This window comes from Panthera leo, chromosome D1, assembly GCF_018350215.1.
Source record: "Panthera leo isolate Ple1 chromosome D1, P.leo_Ple1_pat1.1, whole genome shotgun sequence".
Taxonomy (NCBI): domain Eukaryota; kingdom Metazoa; phylum Chordata; class Mammalia; order Carnivora; family Felidae; genus Panthera; species Panthera leo.
The window spans coordinates 67,291,027-67,309,633 of record NC_056688.1 but is presented as its reverse complement, the minus strand read 5'-3'; the positions used below and the strand labels follow the sequence as shown (position 1 = coordinate 67,309,633).

Below are 18,607 nucleotides of genomic sequence, written 5' to 3'. Positions count from 1 at the left end.
TTTCATTTTTTAGATTCCACAGATAGGTGAGATCATACAATATTTATCTTTTTTTCTCTGGCTTATTTCACTTAGCAATAATGCACTCAAGGTCCATCCATGTTGTCACCAATGGCAAGATTCCATTCTTTTTTATGGCCGAATAATATTCCATTGTGTGTATGGAATGGAAAATATCCCACATTTTCTTCATCCATTCATCTATCCAGGGACACTTAGATGATCTGTTTCTACATCTTGGCTAGTATAAATAATGCTGCAGTGAACATGGGGGTACATATACCTTTCTAAGTGTTTCCATTTTCTTCTGATAAATAAACAGAACTGGGATTGCTGGATCATATGGTAGTTCCATTTTTCTTTTTTTTTTTCATTGTTTTTACATTTATTTATTTTTGAGAGACAGAGTGAGACAGAGCACAAGTGGGGGAGGGGTAGAGAGAGAAGGGGACAAAGAATCTGAAGCAGGCTCCAGGCTCTGAGCAAGCATTCAGCACAGAGCCCGATGCGGGGCTCGAACCCACGAACTGCGAGATCACGACCTGAGTCGAAGTTCGTCACCCAACCGACTGAGCCACCCAGGCGCTCCCATTTTTCATTTTTTGAGGAACTTCCATACTGTTTTCCATTTTTGTCACTATGTGTGGTGATGGATGTTAACTAGATTACATTAATGTAATTATTTTGCAATACATACAAATGCCAGACCATTATGTTGTGTATCTGAAAGTCATAAAATGTTGTCAATCATGCCTGGGGGAAAAAAGAAAAAAAAAAAAAAAAAAAAAAGGAAAGAAATGGAAGGCTGATCCTGACATGCAGGCCCCAGGACAGGCAGTGGCCACAGAGCAAAGGCTTCCTTTGTCAGGAAGACCTTCCCCTTCCTCAGTGGGGGCAGTCCCCACTTCTTGGTCATTTCAGTCACCTCCAGGCTCCGAATTATGGCCAGAGGGGAGTTCTGCCAGAAGAAACCTCACAGTGGCTTCTGGTGTGGGCACCATGGTCAGGGGGGCATGTCACTGCCCTAATCTGAGGGCACACCTGGAAGAAATACCCATATTGAGGTGGAATGCATTCCAAGATTACAAATCAGGGCATATACTAAAAAGCACCTTTGTAGCCAAAACCTCAAACAGCGAGATAGCATTGTGTTAAATCCCTCCAAAAATTGCTTTCCACAGGATTTTCTACCAACATACGTTTGTTTAGTTACTCCTTGATGTCGAGTTATCAGTCGGGAAATGCTTTTTTAACTTAGATGGATTTTTGTCACTTGGGGATTGGCTAGTTCACTTATATGTGACATATTGGAAAAAGGAGAAAGTGAAGACCTGGATTCTAGTTCGAATCTCACCTTTACCAGCTGCATGAACTTTTGAATCTCAGGCTCCTCACCTTTCAAAGGCAGAAATTCATTGCCTCTCTTACATTCGAATTCCCGGAGCTGCACACACGCCCCCCACAGCCTAGAACACACTCCAATACTTCACTTGGCCGGTCACTTGAGTCATCACAGGTCTCCTATCCTTCAGGAAACCTTGTCTTGACTTCATCCTCCATTCTGCACCCGCAACCTGTGCAAACATTCCCCTTTTCACACCATAGGGACAATGAACTGATCTCCATTAGACTTTTGGCAGGAAAGACAGTTTATCTCTGCATTCTCAATGCCTAATACTTACTAAGTTAATTACAGCTTTTCTACAAACTATACAGTGCAACATAAAAAATGTTAGTCAAACTGTTAATCACTGAATTATTGAAAATACAAATACATATGAGTACCTTAGTTTGCTTGCATCTTAAAAAAAAGTCCACAATCTATAAAGAATTATAAAAGTTTCGGGGCACCTGGGTGGCTCAGTCGGTAGACCATGAGACTCTTGATCTTGTGAGTTTGAGCCCCAAGTTGGGTCGAGAGATTACTTAAAAATAAAATCTTTTAAAAAAAATTTGTAAAGTTTTGAGTAAACAACCTTCAGCCTAGTTCAGGTTCTTCCAAATATTTGCATAGTTTATTTACTGCTAAATTTTCATACACAAACATACTGAGCAAATAAAAATGACACGATGTCCCATAAAAGTTGGTAAGAGAATTTTATTGTGTGACGTATGTAGGTCTTTGCATTCTACTAACAGAAAAGCATTTGTCCACATCTTAGTCAACCTAACAAATTACGTATCTGTGGTTTTTATCTACACGGCTGCAGTGTTACACTATTGGAGAAAACCTTCCTTTCACTTGTACTTTGGTGCCATTATACAGTAGATACTTCCTCCTCCAGAAAATAAAAATATTCTCAATCTAAACTTAAAATGGAACAAAGACATGAACACCAAGTTGCCTGCACCACTTGGTCAAAGACTGCAATAAAAACCAAAACAGTATGCTGCTTAACGTACGAAGATGAGGAGACGTCTCTGCCAGTTTCAGCCAAACCTCTGTAGGAATGATTTAGCATCTGGGTTTATTCTTCCTGTGGTTTTCACACATGACAGGTAGAACTGTACCGCAACGAGGAACAGTCACATTCTTCACTTGCTCAAGAGACTCAGATACTGGACTTTAGCGCAGGAAATACCTCTTGGGGCTTAGTAATATACAAATGGGTAGAAAAAAAAACTGCCTTAGGAAAAATTTCACAATTGTTTGACTAAACATCTGAAGCGTTTCTGTCACAGCTTTCATATATTAAAAAAGTTTCCTCCAGAGATGAAGCTTATTTATGAAATAAAACCTAGTCGCTATCATCTGATCCATGTTCTGAGCCCCGATCCGAGGCCTCATTGTTGGATCCCTCTGGTTCTGATTCATTTCCAGAGCCTTGGCCAGAGCCCTCGTTATCAGATCCTCTCTCGGAATCGTGGTCTGACTCGGCACTTGGAGAAGCCGGGCGAGAGTCCATCTCAGAACCTCCAGAGCGGCTTCTCCCAGACTGCACAGATTCGTTGTCAGACTGTTCAGAACCCGAGCGCCTTCTCTTTCTGGCTGGCTGGTCACTGTCTGAATCCTCATCTGACTGCTGTCTTCGGGGCCTCCGGGGACTGCCGGCCTCGCTGCCAGACTTGTTCTGGTTCTCATCAGAATCGCTGTCCGAAGAGGCACGTTTCTTCCGCCGTTCACCCTCGTCGGAGTCGCTGTTGCTGTTGCTGTTGCGGTGATGTCTGGCAAAGACAAGCACTGGTTAGACACCAGGATTTGGGCTAACGGGAGCCTTGACAAGTGGAGAATGTTTTCTAAACAAATAAGGGCATTTAATATTCTATCTCTTGATGTGGAGGGTGTTAACTCCGGTGTTCACTTTGTGATATTTGTTTTGTGTTCTGTTTTGTAAATTTGATAGATTTCACAATCAAAAAGGATTAAAAAGAAAAAATAAGGCACTTTAGTTATGACACAGCATTTAAATAGTAAAGGAGGACTCTCACTGGGTTCTATCAGGCACCTTTCATCAGAATGAAGCACTTCTCAAGTTCATACATAAAATTATGAAAAGGAAGGGCTACATTTATCTTTATAAGCAAATTCATAGCAGAAGTGAAACCTAGGATTTTGCTTGGCTGTAGGGACTCTGAAGAATTAACCATCTCCCAAGGCTGGATGACTGGGACTCTTCCCTGTCCTATCAGATACCTGAAGAGCAAAGGCACCATTTCTATCCAGGATTTGCTGCTGCACTCGTGCCCTCCACCAGGCTGAGTCTTACTCAAGATAAGAAGCCAGGGCTGAAAGGCTTCTGTAGCTCACTTACTTTTGCCCTGAGTTCCCCTCTACTTATCAGTTGATGGGTTAAAGGGAATGGGACTTGTACCTATGCTTGATATGGTGGTGGCACCCAGGAAATCTTGGCTTCCTGGAGGCTCTGGAGGAAAGAACATTCCCATAACTGTGGTGACAGCTGCTCACCCCCCAGAGCTCTGGACAGGAGAACATACTTCCCCTGTGGCATATTCCTCAGTTTTGGATTCCATGGAAAGGAATATGAAATGGCACAGGGTTCAGTCTAAAAAGGGCGAAGGAGACATAATACATTCTTCTGTTCAGAAATGAAATCATCTTCACATGACTGAAGGAAGGCTCTTGGTGCTTAAATCTGAGAATGTAACATATTGTAACAAATCTGAGAATCTGTAACATATTGTTACACATACAATATGTAACTCCGGTCACCCTGAGTGGGTATGAAGAGTAAGAGGAAGACACTACATTCATTCCCTATATATACTAAAGGCCAGTGGGCCTCCTGGGTCCAATTCCCACCATTCCACCTGGCCAAATAAGCAAACACTTCGTGACACTCAGGATCAAGTTTAACTGATGCAAATGGCTCAAATCAACTTGGCCTTGACCTCATAGTTTGACAGCAGCTCAGCCTCTCACATGGACCTTTCTGCCTACACATTTTAACAATGCTCATTCTAAAACCATACATTTCACTGCTCTGCTCATGCTGGCCTTTTACCACTGACCAGGGTAACACTGTGGGCAAGGGCAAAGCAACCCCAATGTGTGTCAGCCAGTGTCTTCAGAGAAAAAAGGAACTGCAAGTCTTTACAGATGCCTCCCTAGAGATCGTTACCTATGGGGCCAGCAGCCCCACTGTCACCCTTAGTTCTCTCAACTTGCTAACTGCTCACCTCTAACCAACCAGCACTCCATTCTTCTTCCAAGATTCAACTCAAACAGCCTTTCTTTTACAAAACAAGTCTCTTACAACCCTCCCCTCAACTCCAGATTAGGTATGGACCCTGGAGAGCAATATACAAAACCATAAGTGACAGTACCTATCCCACTATAATGTGGCTTTTTGTTTATGTTACACTTCACTGCTTCTAAAGCACACATTCTCTGAAGCCAGAGTCTAGGACTTTTTCCTCTGCATCCCCAAGCACTCAGCACACTATCTCATGGAATTCTTAATGGACATTCAAATGACTGTTGAACAAATGAATGAAATGATAGCCATCAGGAGAAATACATGGGATGGGATAGCATTATCCCAAGCTGGGGAACCTCCAGCTTGAGGAACAAGTTTAGGACAAGTAAAATCAATACTGCTTCTCCAGGTGTGCCATAAGCTAAAGGAGAGTAGTGGCCAAGCAGTCTAGGAGAAGTCCCTCATGGAGCAGGCACAGCTGAGTCAGCACTGCCCTACAAGGGAGGAAATGGTCAAGAAAGTCCCATTTCCACATGACCAGGATCAGGCTACTCATAACAGTTTTAGCCAGTTTGGTAAGTGTAGGAAAGTGAGACAATTCATTTAGAAGGATACCATCCAGGAAATTTTACCTAATATCCATGGAGAAATGAGATTTCAAAATAGGTTTTCTTCTCTGAGGGAAAAACATGTGACAGGACAAAACGACAGGGTTAGATTAAGAGGTGTGCTAAGGTTTCTTCCACCTCAGAGATTCTAAGAAGCTGGAGGGAAGACATTTTGGCACAGTGACCATTCTTATCTTTCATTAAAAGAACGCACTAAGGGAGGGGTGCCTGGGTGGTTCAGTCAGTTAAGCGTCCGACTCTTGGTTTTGGCTTGGGTCATGATCTCACAGTTTGGTTCAGGAGTTCAAGCCGTGCGTCTGGCTCTGTGCTGATAGTGCTGAACCTGCCTGGGATTCTCTCTCTCTCACCCTCTCCCGCTTGCATCCTCTCTCTCTCTCTCAAAATAAATAAATAAACATAAAAAAAAAAAAAAAAAAAGAATGCGCTAAGGGAAAAATTCATACCCTTCATCAGCAATTTTAAGTTTATCTTCATCTGAAGAATCATCGCTTGATGATATTATAGCTTTGGATTTTATTTTTCCCTTCATTGAAGGAGGCAGACGCTCTGGCTTGGGCTACAGAAAGAAGATCAGACATAGCAGATTAATCACGATTCCTAGGTTGCATTACGTTAGGACATCTTGTTAAACTTAGTCTGCAGTGTGATGATAACAAATAGCAACCAACACACTTCAAAAAGAAGCATTTGTGTTTGAAGAAACTGCAGGGGAAGAATACATGCTTGTGTAGGGCAAGCCTTTGTGCCTACAGCAGTACATAAAAACCACACAGTATTATAAACTTACAGCCTTCTTCTTCTCTGCTTTTGGCGGACGTCGCTTTTTTGGTTTGGGGCCATTTTCTGTTTCCTCGTCATCAGATCCTTCTTCTCCCTTTGGAGGTCTTCAAGAGTGAACAACAAGAGAAAGTCTGTCAAGATTCACTCATGCCTAGAAGGTCTAAGACTACTTTGTCATCAAAATATTATTCATTCTGAATGCTATTCTCTATTGGGCTATCCTCAACCATACTGAACATTCGTCAAGGGCAGAGGCCATAATTTACAACTGCTGCACACAGCTCAGGAGTCTGCAAGAACCATGTATTTATGCAATGTCCACCAAATAATTTAGTCTCTGTTGAGTCCTCTTATTCATCTAAGATAAGCCTGAATCTTGTACTTGGTGGAGGGACAGAGGATGGGAGAAAAGACCCAGGCTCCTGATCTCACATCTTTCCTCTCTTCTTCCTTCCTTGCCAGCTACTCATTCCAGGCCTGCTGATGTCCAATCATAGCTTCCATTTAACAGGTCCATGTCAGAACGAATTCATTAGGTTCTTCCCCAAGTAGAGTCAGCCAGGGGTGGGAAGAACAGGCCTTGCTAACAGAGCCAACTGGAGGTTCCCGGACAGGGAAGCACCACAAGTGAGGAACGGGACAGCTCAGGGGCACCTCCGGTGAGAGATGGGCGGGGCACCATTTATCTTAATAGCAAATGGCACCAAGAAGATTAGAAGGTCCTTCTCTCAGGGGCGCCTGGGTGGCTTAGTTGGTTGAATGTCTGACTTCCAATTTTGGCTCAGATCATGATCCTGTGGTTTGTGAGTTCGAGCCCCAAGTTGGGCTCTGTACAGACAGCACAGAGCCTGCTCGGGATTCTTTCCTCTCTCTCAGCACCTTCCCTGTTTGCACGTGCAGGCAAACAAACAAACTTAAAACAAAAATAAAATAAAAAAATAAAAGGCCATTCTTTCACATTAATTCACACATCTAGCAAAACTTGAGGTGGGCATCACTATTACATTTTACACAAAGGAAACTGAGGCTTGGTGACTTTTCTAAGATTGCACATGGATAGCATGGGCACCGCAGGTTTTCTCATTCTGAATTGCACACATTTTCCAATAAATATATTCACAACACATTGATAATACCTTCTCCTCTTTTTCTTCTTTCTTTCACCACCTTCCTCATCTTCCCCTTCTTGTTCACTACCACTGCCCTTTCTTCTCTTCTTCTTCTTGGATATAGGCAGGTCATCGTCAGTATCGTCGTTGACAAATTCATCAAACTCTCCTCCCTTTTTAGAACGCTGCAATCCAAACAAGACTATAATCAGTTCTCGCCTGGCTGGTGGAATGAGGTCAGATCCTATCAGCCATTTGACAAACGAAGGATCTTTTATCAAGTTGCATGGGAGGGGTGGTGGGTGAGACCCATATTTTGAAGACTTCTAATTAGGGTGAATGGCTCAAGTGGCTTAGGTCACCACCAGGTCCAAGTACGGAGCTAACACTGGAATGCATTTCCAAATAATACCATATAAAGCACTGTGTTGGAAGACTGCCTCTTAGCAAAGGAGGAGGTCAAAGCTAAGGACTAAGCACTGAGTAACCAGAGCCAATTATATTCACTTCTGAAATATAGTCACATCTTACCCGTCCACCACCACCTCCTCTTTTCTTTTCTTTTGTTGCTTCGGTCTCTCCAGTAAACATAAGAATATTTTTGGTCTTCTCAACATACTGGGCCCGCTGTTCTAAAAGTTTCTTTTGCTCTTCTTTTTCTCTGAGACGTTTCTCTTCCTATGAGGAAAAAAAGAGTAGGAAGAAACTGCATCAAAATGTTGAAAAAATATCACGAATACCAGCAGAAGGACTTCTTTAACATGCAAGGCGTATGTGTGTGTGCACACCATTCTTGAATTCTAGTATAACTGAAAACACAATAAATACCTGTTCTTTAAGAAGTTTCTGCCTTAACAGTTCCTTTTCTTGCTCTTGTTTGGCCCGTAACTCCCTTTCTTCTTCATCTTGTTTACGTGCCCGGGCGACATGGTACTGGGCCTGGCTCAGTAAGTCAGAGCACTGCCTACAACATTCCAGATTTAGAGAAACATGAATGTAGCTAGTACATTTTTTGCTTAAAAACTCAGAGGATCTGTTTTCCTTACACAAGCTAGAGAGCCAGATAATTAGCAGATATTTATGGGATATTTTAATTAGCAAAATTAACTTAGTTTCTCATAAGTCAATACTGTCAACTTTGGTAATTTTCCAAATTATAAGTGTCCTCTCCAATCACAGATACATTTTCAACATTATCTTCAGATGTGAATCAAAGAGTGAAAACAGATAGAAAGTATTTTCCCCACACAATTTTAGTACTTGTACTAAATTGATTTTGTCATATTTCCTGAAAGGACCCTTGGAAAAAAGACTTTGTCCAGGCTGGGGAGTCTCACAGACAAGTGGGAAAGACCGACCCCTGGAAGGCCACCCAGTGTACATCAACATCACTGCTTTACCTGAAGTCACCTTCCATAAGTAGTAACATTACCTGGCTTCTGTAGCAGCAAGGGCCAAATCGAATCTCATTTTATCTCCCACTTTACTCAAGTAACTGAAGTATCTAAATGGAATGAGAAAATAAAATACTTCACTGAGAAAATAAAATACTTCACTGAAAAAAAATTATAATGAAACAGGCCCTTTAGATTTTTATTTTGTTACTTTTTAAATGTTTATTTATTTTGAGAGAGGGGGAGAGAGAATGCATGAGCAAGGGAGGGACAGAGAGAGAGAGAGGGAGACGGAAAATGCCAAGCAGCCTCTGCACTCTCAGCACAGAGCCTGACGTGGGACTCAGTCCCACAAACCACAAGGACCATGACCTGAGCCGAGATCACTTTGGATGTTCAACCGACTGAGCCACCCAGGTGCCCTGGCTCTTTAGATTTTTAATCTGCTCTACAAAAATAGTCTGAGAAAAGGTTTATGTATTGATTGGCTTACATGAACCTATTTGATACATGAAAGGCTATCTCAATAAGAAAATTATATATGAGACCTACTTAAAAAGACTCTCATCAAAGTAGCACTCAATATGTTTAATAAAAAACAAGTTCATGAAGATAAGTAGTCATATTTAATATCATCAGTAAATTCACAAATAACCCAAAATCAGTTCATGCAGCCAATATGTAACTAAACACTGTATTTACTAAATACGTCCACATGTGGGTTAGGAGGTGTATGCCATAAAGGCACTTAGTCTACCAGGTGAGGCAAGAAATGCTTTTATAAGAATTTAAATAAGGTTAGACAAAACCTGAAGAGATATCAAGTTTTGATTTTACCACGCACAGAATTACAAATAAATCCCGTAAAAAGTACATAAATTTTGAGCTCAGTGCAGAAACCCATTCAATATTTAAGAGGACAGGCCTTAATCTTAGCTCAATGAAAATTAATATTCCATGAAAAGACACAGCAGTATAAGTAGTAAAACCAACATAAGTGGAGTCTAAAAGTTTCAAGTGTGCAAAATTCTGGGTAATATTACTGTCAGATTAATGAAAATTTAGGGCAAGCTTGCAAAACTAGCCAGCCAGTTCTAGGGGACACTACACCACCCAAGTCTGGCAGGGTCCTGGTCACAGTTTGGCGCCACCTGGTGGCAGCCACCTGCTTTGGCTTAAAAACCACTGGACTGCTTCTAGTAGAGATGGCTTCAGGGAAGTGATTTTCAGTACTGTATGAGACAAACGAATTTAAAGAAACAAAGCATTTCAAAAGTTGTTTCTACAAAATCTTTACCTATGTGCAAGCTCCAGTTCTTTCACAGCATTAAGTACTTCCTTCAGATTACTCTTTTCATCTTTCAGAACAGAGGTAGCTAGTCTCTGCAGGACCAAGGCCACATTAAACATAAGTACTGTATCACTGGGCGCCACATGTCTAGCCTGTAGGTAAAAAACAGCAAATATTTCATATAATCTAATGACAAGAAAAGAAGTTTATTCAAATATAATGTTAGGTATACAAACATGCATAAAATAGAATAAAAGTATGTAACGCAGCATAGAATTAAGTGAGAATAAGGAGTTCTCCTTTTCACCTTTAGCAAAGTCTGTTTGCATTCCTGTAACTTGCCACACTTGAAGAGTGCCCGAGCCAAATACAGTACAACTTCAGTGTTCTGGTGCTTATAGAACTTTCTGAGGCAGTTTTCATACTATAACAAAAGAAAAAGTTAATTAAAATACAACAAGGATTAAATGATATTGTCATTGTGTAACAAGATTTCAAGCAATTTTAAAGCTACGTGAAAAGGTGTTTTAACCCTTTGAATGGTTAATTTCAAAGAATAATTTGAGAATGATTTTAGACATTCACCAGGATAGGTTTTCACAACACAAAAAGCTGATAAAAACAACAACAACAACAACTAGATACTCAAAATAGTTTTTCCATTTGAAACTTGGACCAATACTGAAAGGATAGATTGGATGGCTTTTTTCATATCTCTGGCAATAAAAGCTATGGACAAGCTTACTGACAACTTATTAAAAGTTACATACCCTGTTCCTTTGGGCTATACTCTCTACCACCTTTCTTTAGGATTGATGGGACCTACTGGCAATGAGCATGAGAAGTTTCACAGTTCTGGCTGTTAAAATTTTCTTATAAAACCAATATATGGCAATACTGGTGTCAATTTTGTCATGAACACTTCACTTTTTGACCATGGATCATATCTTGTCATAAGTAAGCTCTTTTTCACGGAAGATGGTTAAAGACTTTCCCCCTGAATATCCCTAGTAATTAACTTGCATTTTTAAAAGGCAACTTTATCATTCTGCAGAACAGGAAGGCCCACCTCCAAAACCACAACCTCTGAGACTACCATATGCAGTCTGGGTCCTATAAATCCTTGTGGCTAGTACCTTTCAAATATTCTGAATTTGATAATAATATCCACTCTCCTTAGAAAAAAGGTTAACCACTGCAAGGAGCCTGGCCTGCCCTTGTCATCTACCTCTGATAAGAACCTTTTTGTTTTTTTATCATAGTATTTCCCATAGATCCTAAGGACGTTTTTACTTTTGAATATGCTATAGATGCTAAGTATTTGTTTTAAGATTTTATTTTTAAGTAACCTCCACATCCAACATAGGGCTTGAACTCATTACCTCGAGATCAAGGGTCATATGCTTTACCGACTGAGCCAGCCAGGCACCGCTAGATGCTAAATATGACTCTTTAAGTTCAAGCACTCCATAAATATGAAAGGCCTAACAAAATTCTATAGTGATAAAAACTAATCCCCATGGAGTTTTTTTCTTTTTAAAATGTCATTTAACTTTTCTGAAACTCAGTTTTCCCAACTGAGAAAGAAGAATGTAAAACAAGCAAATATTAAATCCTACTTTTTGGGTATTTACTGATATACTAGTACGTTAGTGCCAAGTATGGTGTCTAGTACTTTTCGTACTGGATGTTTACACAATTCTGTGAATTTAAGGTACCTGATCTCCACTTCATAAATGGGAAACTGGCTCAGAGAGAATGTCCTTTGCCCAAGGCATGAAATTAGGGGTGGAACCAGGACTCGTATCTCTGTCTAGACACCAAAGACTGGCCTTAACATTATATGATGATAAGCCTGTGAATAGACACAGTATCACAAGAAATAGCATGCAGCTCCATGAGAGGGCCAGAAAGGTTAAGAAAACATCTGCTCAATAATGAACACAATAGGGGCGCCTGGGTGGCTCAGTCAGTTGAATGTCTGACTCCAGATTTTAGCTCAGGTCATGATCTCACGGTTCATGAGTTCGAGGCCTACAATGGGCTCTGCACTGGCAGTGTGGAGACTGCCTGGGATTCTCTCTCTCTCTCTGCCCCTCCCCAGCTTGTTCTAAGTAAATAAACTTAAACAATGAACACAATACAAAAATATCTTGAACGATAAGACATTACCATCTGAACGGCACTAATATATTGCTTCTGTTCCACATAGATGTGTGCTAGGTTCAACCACACATCACTGATATCTGCTGTTGCTTCTCTTACTTGGGCAAATACATCACGAGCTTCGCGAAAATATCCTTTGTGGGCCAAAACAGCTCCTAAAATTATAAAAAGGTTCACATTTAAGAATTTTCTAACTGTAAGGGCGCTTGCATGGCTCAGTTAAGCATCCAACTTCGGCTCAGGTCATGAACTCATGGTTCATGGGTTTAAGCCCCATGTTGGGCTCTGTGCCGACAGCTTAGACCTGGAGCCTGCTTCGAGTTCTGTGTCTCCGTCTATCTCTGTCCCTCCCCAACTCACACTCTGTTTCTCTCTCCAAAATAAATAAACATTAAAAAAAAATTAAGGGGCGCCTGGGAGGCTCAGTCAATTAAGCATCCAACTTTGGCTTGGGTCATGATCTCATGGTTCATGGGTTCCAGCCCTGTGTCGGGCTCTGTGCTGACACCTCAGAGCCTGGAGCCTGCTTTGGATTCTGTGTCTCCCTCTCTCTGTTCCTCTCCCATTCATACTCTCTCAAAAATAAATAAAAAACAAAATTTTTTTTAAATTAAAAAAAAAAAAAAGAATTTTCTAGTTGTAGCCAGAAAAGCCACTAAAAGCCCTATTTTAATACAACTTCATTTATTACATTTAGGGAGAAATTATGATCTACAAACATTCCTCTGAAAGCATTCATTTCACAAATCACTACAGATGCCCGTGTCTTATAATCACCTATGCCATTAGCAGCATACAGATTCTTCGCGTCATTTCTGAGCACTTGTTTGTAGATGGCCAGGGCACGATCTTGGTGACGCTTTTCCTATAAAAAGAAACATACATTATAAAACAAAATTCAAACAGGAATCAAGTGTCAGTTTTGTTTTAAAGATACAAAGAGAAAAAAAAATAAGGGACAAAAACAAATTACCTTTTCTCGATCTCGGGTGGGCTGATGCAAAGTCTGGAGCCAGACGTTGCCAAGGGCCAGCATAGAGTAAGTGTCACTCTGTGTAGATGGTTGTTTTAATATTCTCTCAAATTTCTTCTGTCCCGGACCCCATTCTTGTTTTGCTAAATGAAGATTGCCAATCAAAGACCAAGCATCTGGATGGTCCTGAAACACACATATAAAAAGAAACAAAATCTGTAATTTGGATTCAGAGACATTAATCACCTTTCCACAATAGCTGATTACCAAAGAGGTTTACAAGCCACATTTACAAATTGAGAGTGGGGATGGATTAATGAATTGTAAAATCACTTTAGCGTGTAGTTATCAGCATAAGAAATGCAACAGAATGGAATATAGATGGAATGGAATATAGAATAATGCCAGTGTACTGCACATGGCAACGGTACATAAAGATTTGCAAAACCTTCATTTTAGTTGTTGCATACACACGTGTGTATACTCAACTATGATGTAAAAACTATTTCTGTGGCTAACAATCAAAAAGTTTACATAACTTCTACACTATAGTATCTTCAACAAGTAAATAAAATAGGGTGATGTCAAGATATTAGAGAAATGATAGCCATTAAAATGAAAATCTAGGAAGAAAAGGTGAAATAATTGTTTTTCAAACCTAAGAGTTAATATGACCAACCTGATTAATCTGAAGAGCTTCCTTAAACCAATCTGAAGCCTCATAAAAATTTCCTTTATCTCTAGCCATGGCTCCAAGGCGCAGATAGCCTAAAAATATACATTTAAAAGTTTTTACGTTTAAAATATTATCTATAAAAGACCATAATTTTAAAGCCATACTTTTGAAATGATTGATTTTTGTTAATACATTCACACAATGAACAGAAAAATCCCACAGGTAAAGAAAATTGAGCACCAATAAAACTAATTAATAATCTCACAAGTTAAAGAGCAATTCTGTTCCCATCAAGTCACTGTTTGAAATCTCGGATTTATTTCTTCCACTCTATTCATGTTCACATCCTGGTCTAAGCCCTTATCTCCAGCGAAGTTATTTCAAAACTCAGGGCTGTTCTGTTTCCAGTTTCTCTCTGATGCACAGTACTGTCACTTTTTCTTAAAAAGCTGCTTGTCATAAGGCAAAGTAGTGAAAGCATGGACTACTAGGGATTACTAGTTAGAAAACCTGGGCTCTAATTGTGGGCTTCCACTTAAAGAACAGTAAAAAGGTGCCGCACAAATGTAAGTTGTTATTTTCTCCAGAAACTAATAATGGTTTACTACTACCCATCAAACCAAATTCAGCCTGGAATTGAACTAAATCTGATTTATTTTAAATCACTTTTGTATCCATAGCAGCATGACAGGGGCCAAGTTAATAGCTCCTGATTTAACCAGAGTCAAAATATCATAGCTTTAGGTACTTTTAAGGGAAATACAGTATTGCAAATCATTTTCAATTAAAAACTGTCTGAATTTTACAACGTCTAGGATGTAAGAACTCAAAGTAGGACATTTTAGTAATAATTATTTTGAGGCAAAACAGTGCTTTTTCTCACTATTATAAACATTGCAAAAATGCGAATATGAAATTAGAGCAGGAACATCAGAAAAGTATATCTAGCACCAAATATGCCAAGGAATTGTTCAAAGTCTAATAAAGGTAGCTGGCACACTGAAGATCGCCCACTTTATGAAATATGGTTCAACTCATTTTTAGTTGTTTCTTTTAGTTTCTAGCATAAATTTAAGTGAAGCTGCATCTTTTTTATTTTTTTAAGGCCACAAATTTGCCTTGACGAAAAGGGGACATGATAACCTTCATATTTTTTTACTATTGGTTCTAAGAAAGATTTTTTTTTTTCAGGTTAAATTTTTGCTGCTGTTGTGGGAATTTTAATTCATAAAAAAAAGTTTACAATTCTTACAGTCAACATAATTAGGATGTTCCCGTAAGATGTTTTTATATAGTTTTTCAGCTTCGTGGAATTCACACATTGCCTCATACAGCCTGGCTAAATTGTACGATGTTGTAACAGAAATGGCATTATAATAATGTTCATCATGCTCAGCTTCTGCCTTTGCACGATCCAATGATGCCAAAAAATATTTCTATGAAAAAAAAAAGAAAATTACATTGTTAAGACTTAGTTGGTACATCTAAAAAGGTGTGCATTCCACCTGACAGTATGTAAGAAGTGAATATTTCTATTTTCCTACCTTTGCCTCCCCTAGATTTCCAAGTCTAAAATGGAGGGCACCCACATTATTCAGAATCTCTGGTGGGACATCGGCCTGCACTTTCTCCTGAAGGATCCGTGTAGCTGTTCCATAGGCTGAAAGGGCACCCTGTTATTTTCAAGGTGGAGAGAATTCGGTGTAAGTGAAAACGAAAGGGAGAAACACTATACCATGCTTTCAAAAAACACGTTATGTAGGAGACAAAAAGCACTGCTAAAATACCTGTATATCAGTCTGTTCTAAGATTTGCGCCAATTCAATCCAAGCTTCAACGTCATCAGGATACTGTTCTGTGACCTTCTTCAAATGGCCCTGGGATAAAAGAGATCATTAAGCTAAAGCAGGCTTAATTAAGCAACTACAGGCCGTCAAAGTAAAAAGTGGTAGCTACTCTACCTTGTTTAATACGTCAACTGTTCGTTATTTCAACTGGAACAAGCTCGGCTAACAAAACTGCTTCCATCATATCTCTACTAGCAATAACAAGAATGAGGAATGACAGTCTAGTGATAATGGAGAATAGCTAAGATTTTTTAAAATGTACCTTAGCGATATCTCGTTTTTCTTGATCTTCTGAGGCAGCATATAGAGAGCCAAGAATTTTCATAGTTTCATAATTATTAGGATAAGCTTTCAAAACTTTCTCAAAGCACTGAGATGCATTTTCTTTGTCACCTCGATATATATACATTTGTCCCAAGCCAAAAAATGGCAGCACAAAAGAGGATGAGGCAAATTGTGTGGCTTGATAGTAGTACTGGAAAGCTTGGTCATAATCTTCCTAAAAAATGAAAATAAAACAAGACCAACGGTATGTACGAAAGATTCTCTGCCTTCTTTTTAATGTACAAAAATTTTGGAAAGACTTGAAAAACTATAAAACAAAAGAATTAGCTATTTGGAGAAGGTTGGAAATGACCTTACCTGAACGTGGAATGATCTAGCCAGCTGATAGCAACTTTCTGCTTGCATAGCCTCCACTTCTGTATTATGGAATGCATGGAGAGCCAAGTGCTGGACTTTACTATAATCCTGAACAAGGAGATCCAGAAACCAAATGAGTAAATTCAAACAACTCAAACAGTCTCAATCATAAGGCTTCCTCAAATTTCATTTTTAAAATGTGTTCACTGAATGAACAATAACAGCACAATACGTAGAATTACAAATCATTTTTCTCATTCCCCTTGCTGATAACTTCAGGGAAGATGGGAACTAACATTATTTACCCAGAACTTAGTATCTACCCATGATATCTCTTACTTCATTTAATCCTGCAACAATCCTTTGAGGTATCCGCTGTATTTTTGTGATGAGAAACCCTAAGAGAGGTTAAGTCCCTTATTACTAGTAAAGGGAACAATTACAATTTATTGAGAACTATTATATACCAAGCACTGTGGTAGGTATGATATTTACATTAGTTCTAGGCTCAGTCAAAAATCTTGCAAAGACTGTCATTATTATCATTTTATTGATGGGGAAATGGAGGCTTAAAGAAATAAAGTGTATTGTCTAAGGTGGAAAAGCTAGAATCTGAATACAATTTTTTTTTCCCGACACCAAAGAAATGTTCTAACACATGAGGGTAGCAAGCTTAAGTGACCAGATGTGAATTCAGCTCTATTTGAATACATGGGTCATGACTTTCCCATGGGTCATGACTTAATTTGGATTACCGAGCTAATCTCCTGAGAATCTCAAAGTCAGAGTTTATACATCAGGGATAGGAAACAACTTTCTGGTTTTAATAAGGATATGTTTTACCCATTTGGCTATAAATCTGGTCTGGAGAGCCTCTGTTTGGTCAATGGACAGTTTCAACTTTGTTTTTTTTAATATTAGGAATAATAATGTAATTGTAGTTTTAACAGTAACTCTTTCCCATTAGATTAAGTATTTAATATGCACATTACATTTAATTCTAAATGCCACTCCTCAAATCCTATAAAGTAGGTAGTTATTACTGTTTTACAAGTAAGGAAATTAAAGTTTAGGGAAATTATCTGCCCAAAGCAACATAACTATATAGTGGTGATACCTGAATTTGAACTAAATAATTCAAACTCTACACTCTGAATTATTTTGCACAGCCTTTTAGCTAAATTTATGTATTGGTCCCTGGGATGAGGGTAAAGGTCAAATGTTGGGTTTGGAATATACTTTAATTTTTCTATTTTTGTTACTCCTTGACTCATGACATATCTCTTAGGGAATAAAATGATTCTACTTTGAAATTCAACATAAAAAGTATTGAAGATTACATTCCATCTTAAAGTCCTCATTCACATCTCTTTGATTTCCCCTCACGCCCCAATTTTTGTCCTTAATCCACTCTGCATTCTAGCTACTTCTCTTTCCAATCAAACAACCAAGCTCAGTTCTCAGTTCTTTCTGGAGGTCTGTGGTAATTGCTCCAGGAGTCATCATGGCTCCTCCCATTTCTAAACCTACTTTACTAGTTAATTACTGAGTGTCTGGGATATTAATTAATAATACCTTTCCCCCATCTGGTTAAATGATTCCTCTACAGGGGAGGCAATGCAGTGTAGTGGGCAGAGAATTGAAATACTACATCTCAACTGTACTATTTGCTAGATGAGTGAATTTTGGCAAGTGGTGTTACTTAACTTTCTTTTTAAAAAAATTTCTTTTAACGTTTATTCATTTTTGAGAGACAGAGAGAGACAGAGTGCGAGCGGGGGAGGGCAGAGAGAGAGAGAAGGAGACACAGAATCCAAAGCAGGCTCCAGGCTGAGCTGTCAGCACAGAGCCCGACAGAGGGAGCTTGAACTCACGAACTGCTAGATCATGACTTGAGCTGAAGTCAGACACTTAACCGAATGAACCACCCAGGTGTCCCCCAAATTTAAAATAGAATACTTTTCATTCGGTTCAAGAATGCTGTCCTAACAGCTGTGAGCAATGACTATTAAATATATATTCAAATATTTAGAATTATCAGTCCTTTGTTTTTTTCAGTAAAAACCAAAGTTACTGTAACTGTTTTATCTGAAACAGTAACACTTTAAGTACTTATAAGATACATTTCCATCTTCTCCCTAAATAATTGCCTTTTCATACTATAAAAGTTACAGCATAAAGCTTAAATAATTAATTCATTATGAACAGCAAGTATGCTTTCCATAGCCAGAGGAAGTACAGCATTATGGTTAATAGCTGTATGACCTTAGGCTATAACCTCTGCCTCAATTATTCATCCACAAAATGGGGATAATATTAACTATCTCATAGGAATGTTGTGACTATTATACAAATTCATGGAATGCATTTTTTGAAAAATCTTATTTAAGTAATCTATACACCCCACGTGGGGCTCACAGTCACAACCCTGAGATCAAGAGT

General features: G+C 39.1%; 1 protein-coding gene across 1 annotated transcript in view; it reads right to left on the bottom strand.

Moving 5' to 3' along the window:
• Window positions 1-2,078: 2,078 nt before the first annotated feature.
• Window positions 2,079-18,607, bottom strand: part of CTR9 (CTR9 homolog, Paf1/RNA polymerase II complex component) — a 28,033-nt gene continuing 11,504 nt past the window's right edge. The window contains exons 8-25 of the mRNA XM_042905161.1: window positions 16,166-16,273; window positions 15,786-16,022; window positions 15,464-15,553; window positions 15,221-15,349; window positions 14,929-15,112; window positions 13,680-13,768; window positions 13,001-13,186; window positions 12,805-12,892; window positions 12,034-12,182; window positions 10,169-10,285; window positions 9,868-10,013; window positions 8,609-8,680; window positions 8,005-8,140; window positions 7,708-7,854; window positions 7,204-7,361; window positions 6,075-6,171; window positions 5,731-5,843; window positions 2,079-3,165 (exon numbers count right to left, since the gene is read on the bottom strand). Of these exons, the coding sequence (XP_042761095.1) occupies window positions 2,739-3,165; window positions 5,731-5,843; window positions 6,075-6,171; window positions 7,204-7,361; window positions 7,708-7,854; window positions 8,005-8,140; window positions 8,609-8,680; window positions 9,868-10,013; window positions 10,169-10,285; window positions 12,034-12,182; window positions 12,805-12,892; window positions 13,001-13,186; window positions 13,680-13,768; window positions 14,929-15,112; window positions 15,221-15,349; window positions 15,464-15,553; window positions 15,786-16,022; window positions 16,166-16,273 (2,673 nt within the window). The 3' untranslated portion in view covers window positions 2,079-2,738. The remainder of the gene's footprint in view (window positions 3,166-5,730; window positions 5,844-6,074; window positions 6,172-7,203; window positions 7,362-7,707; window positions 7,855-8,004; window positions 8,141-8,608; window positions 8,681-9,867; window positions 10,014-10,168; window positions 10,286-12,033; window positions 12,183-12,804; window positions 12,893-13,000; window positions 13,187-13,679; window positions 13,769-14,928; window positions 15,113-15,220; window positions 15,350-15,463; window positions 15,554-15,785; window positions 16,023-16,165; window positions 16,274-18,607) is intronic.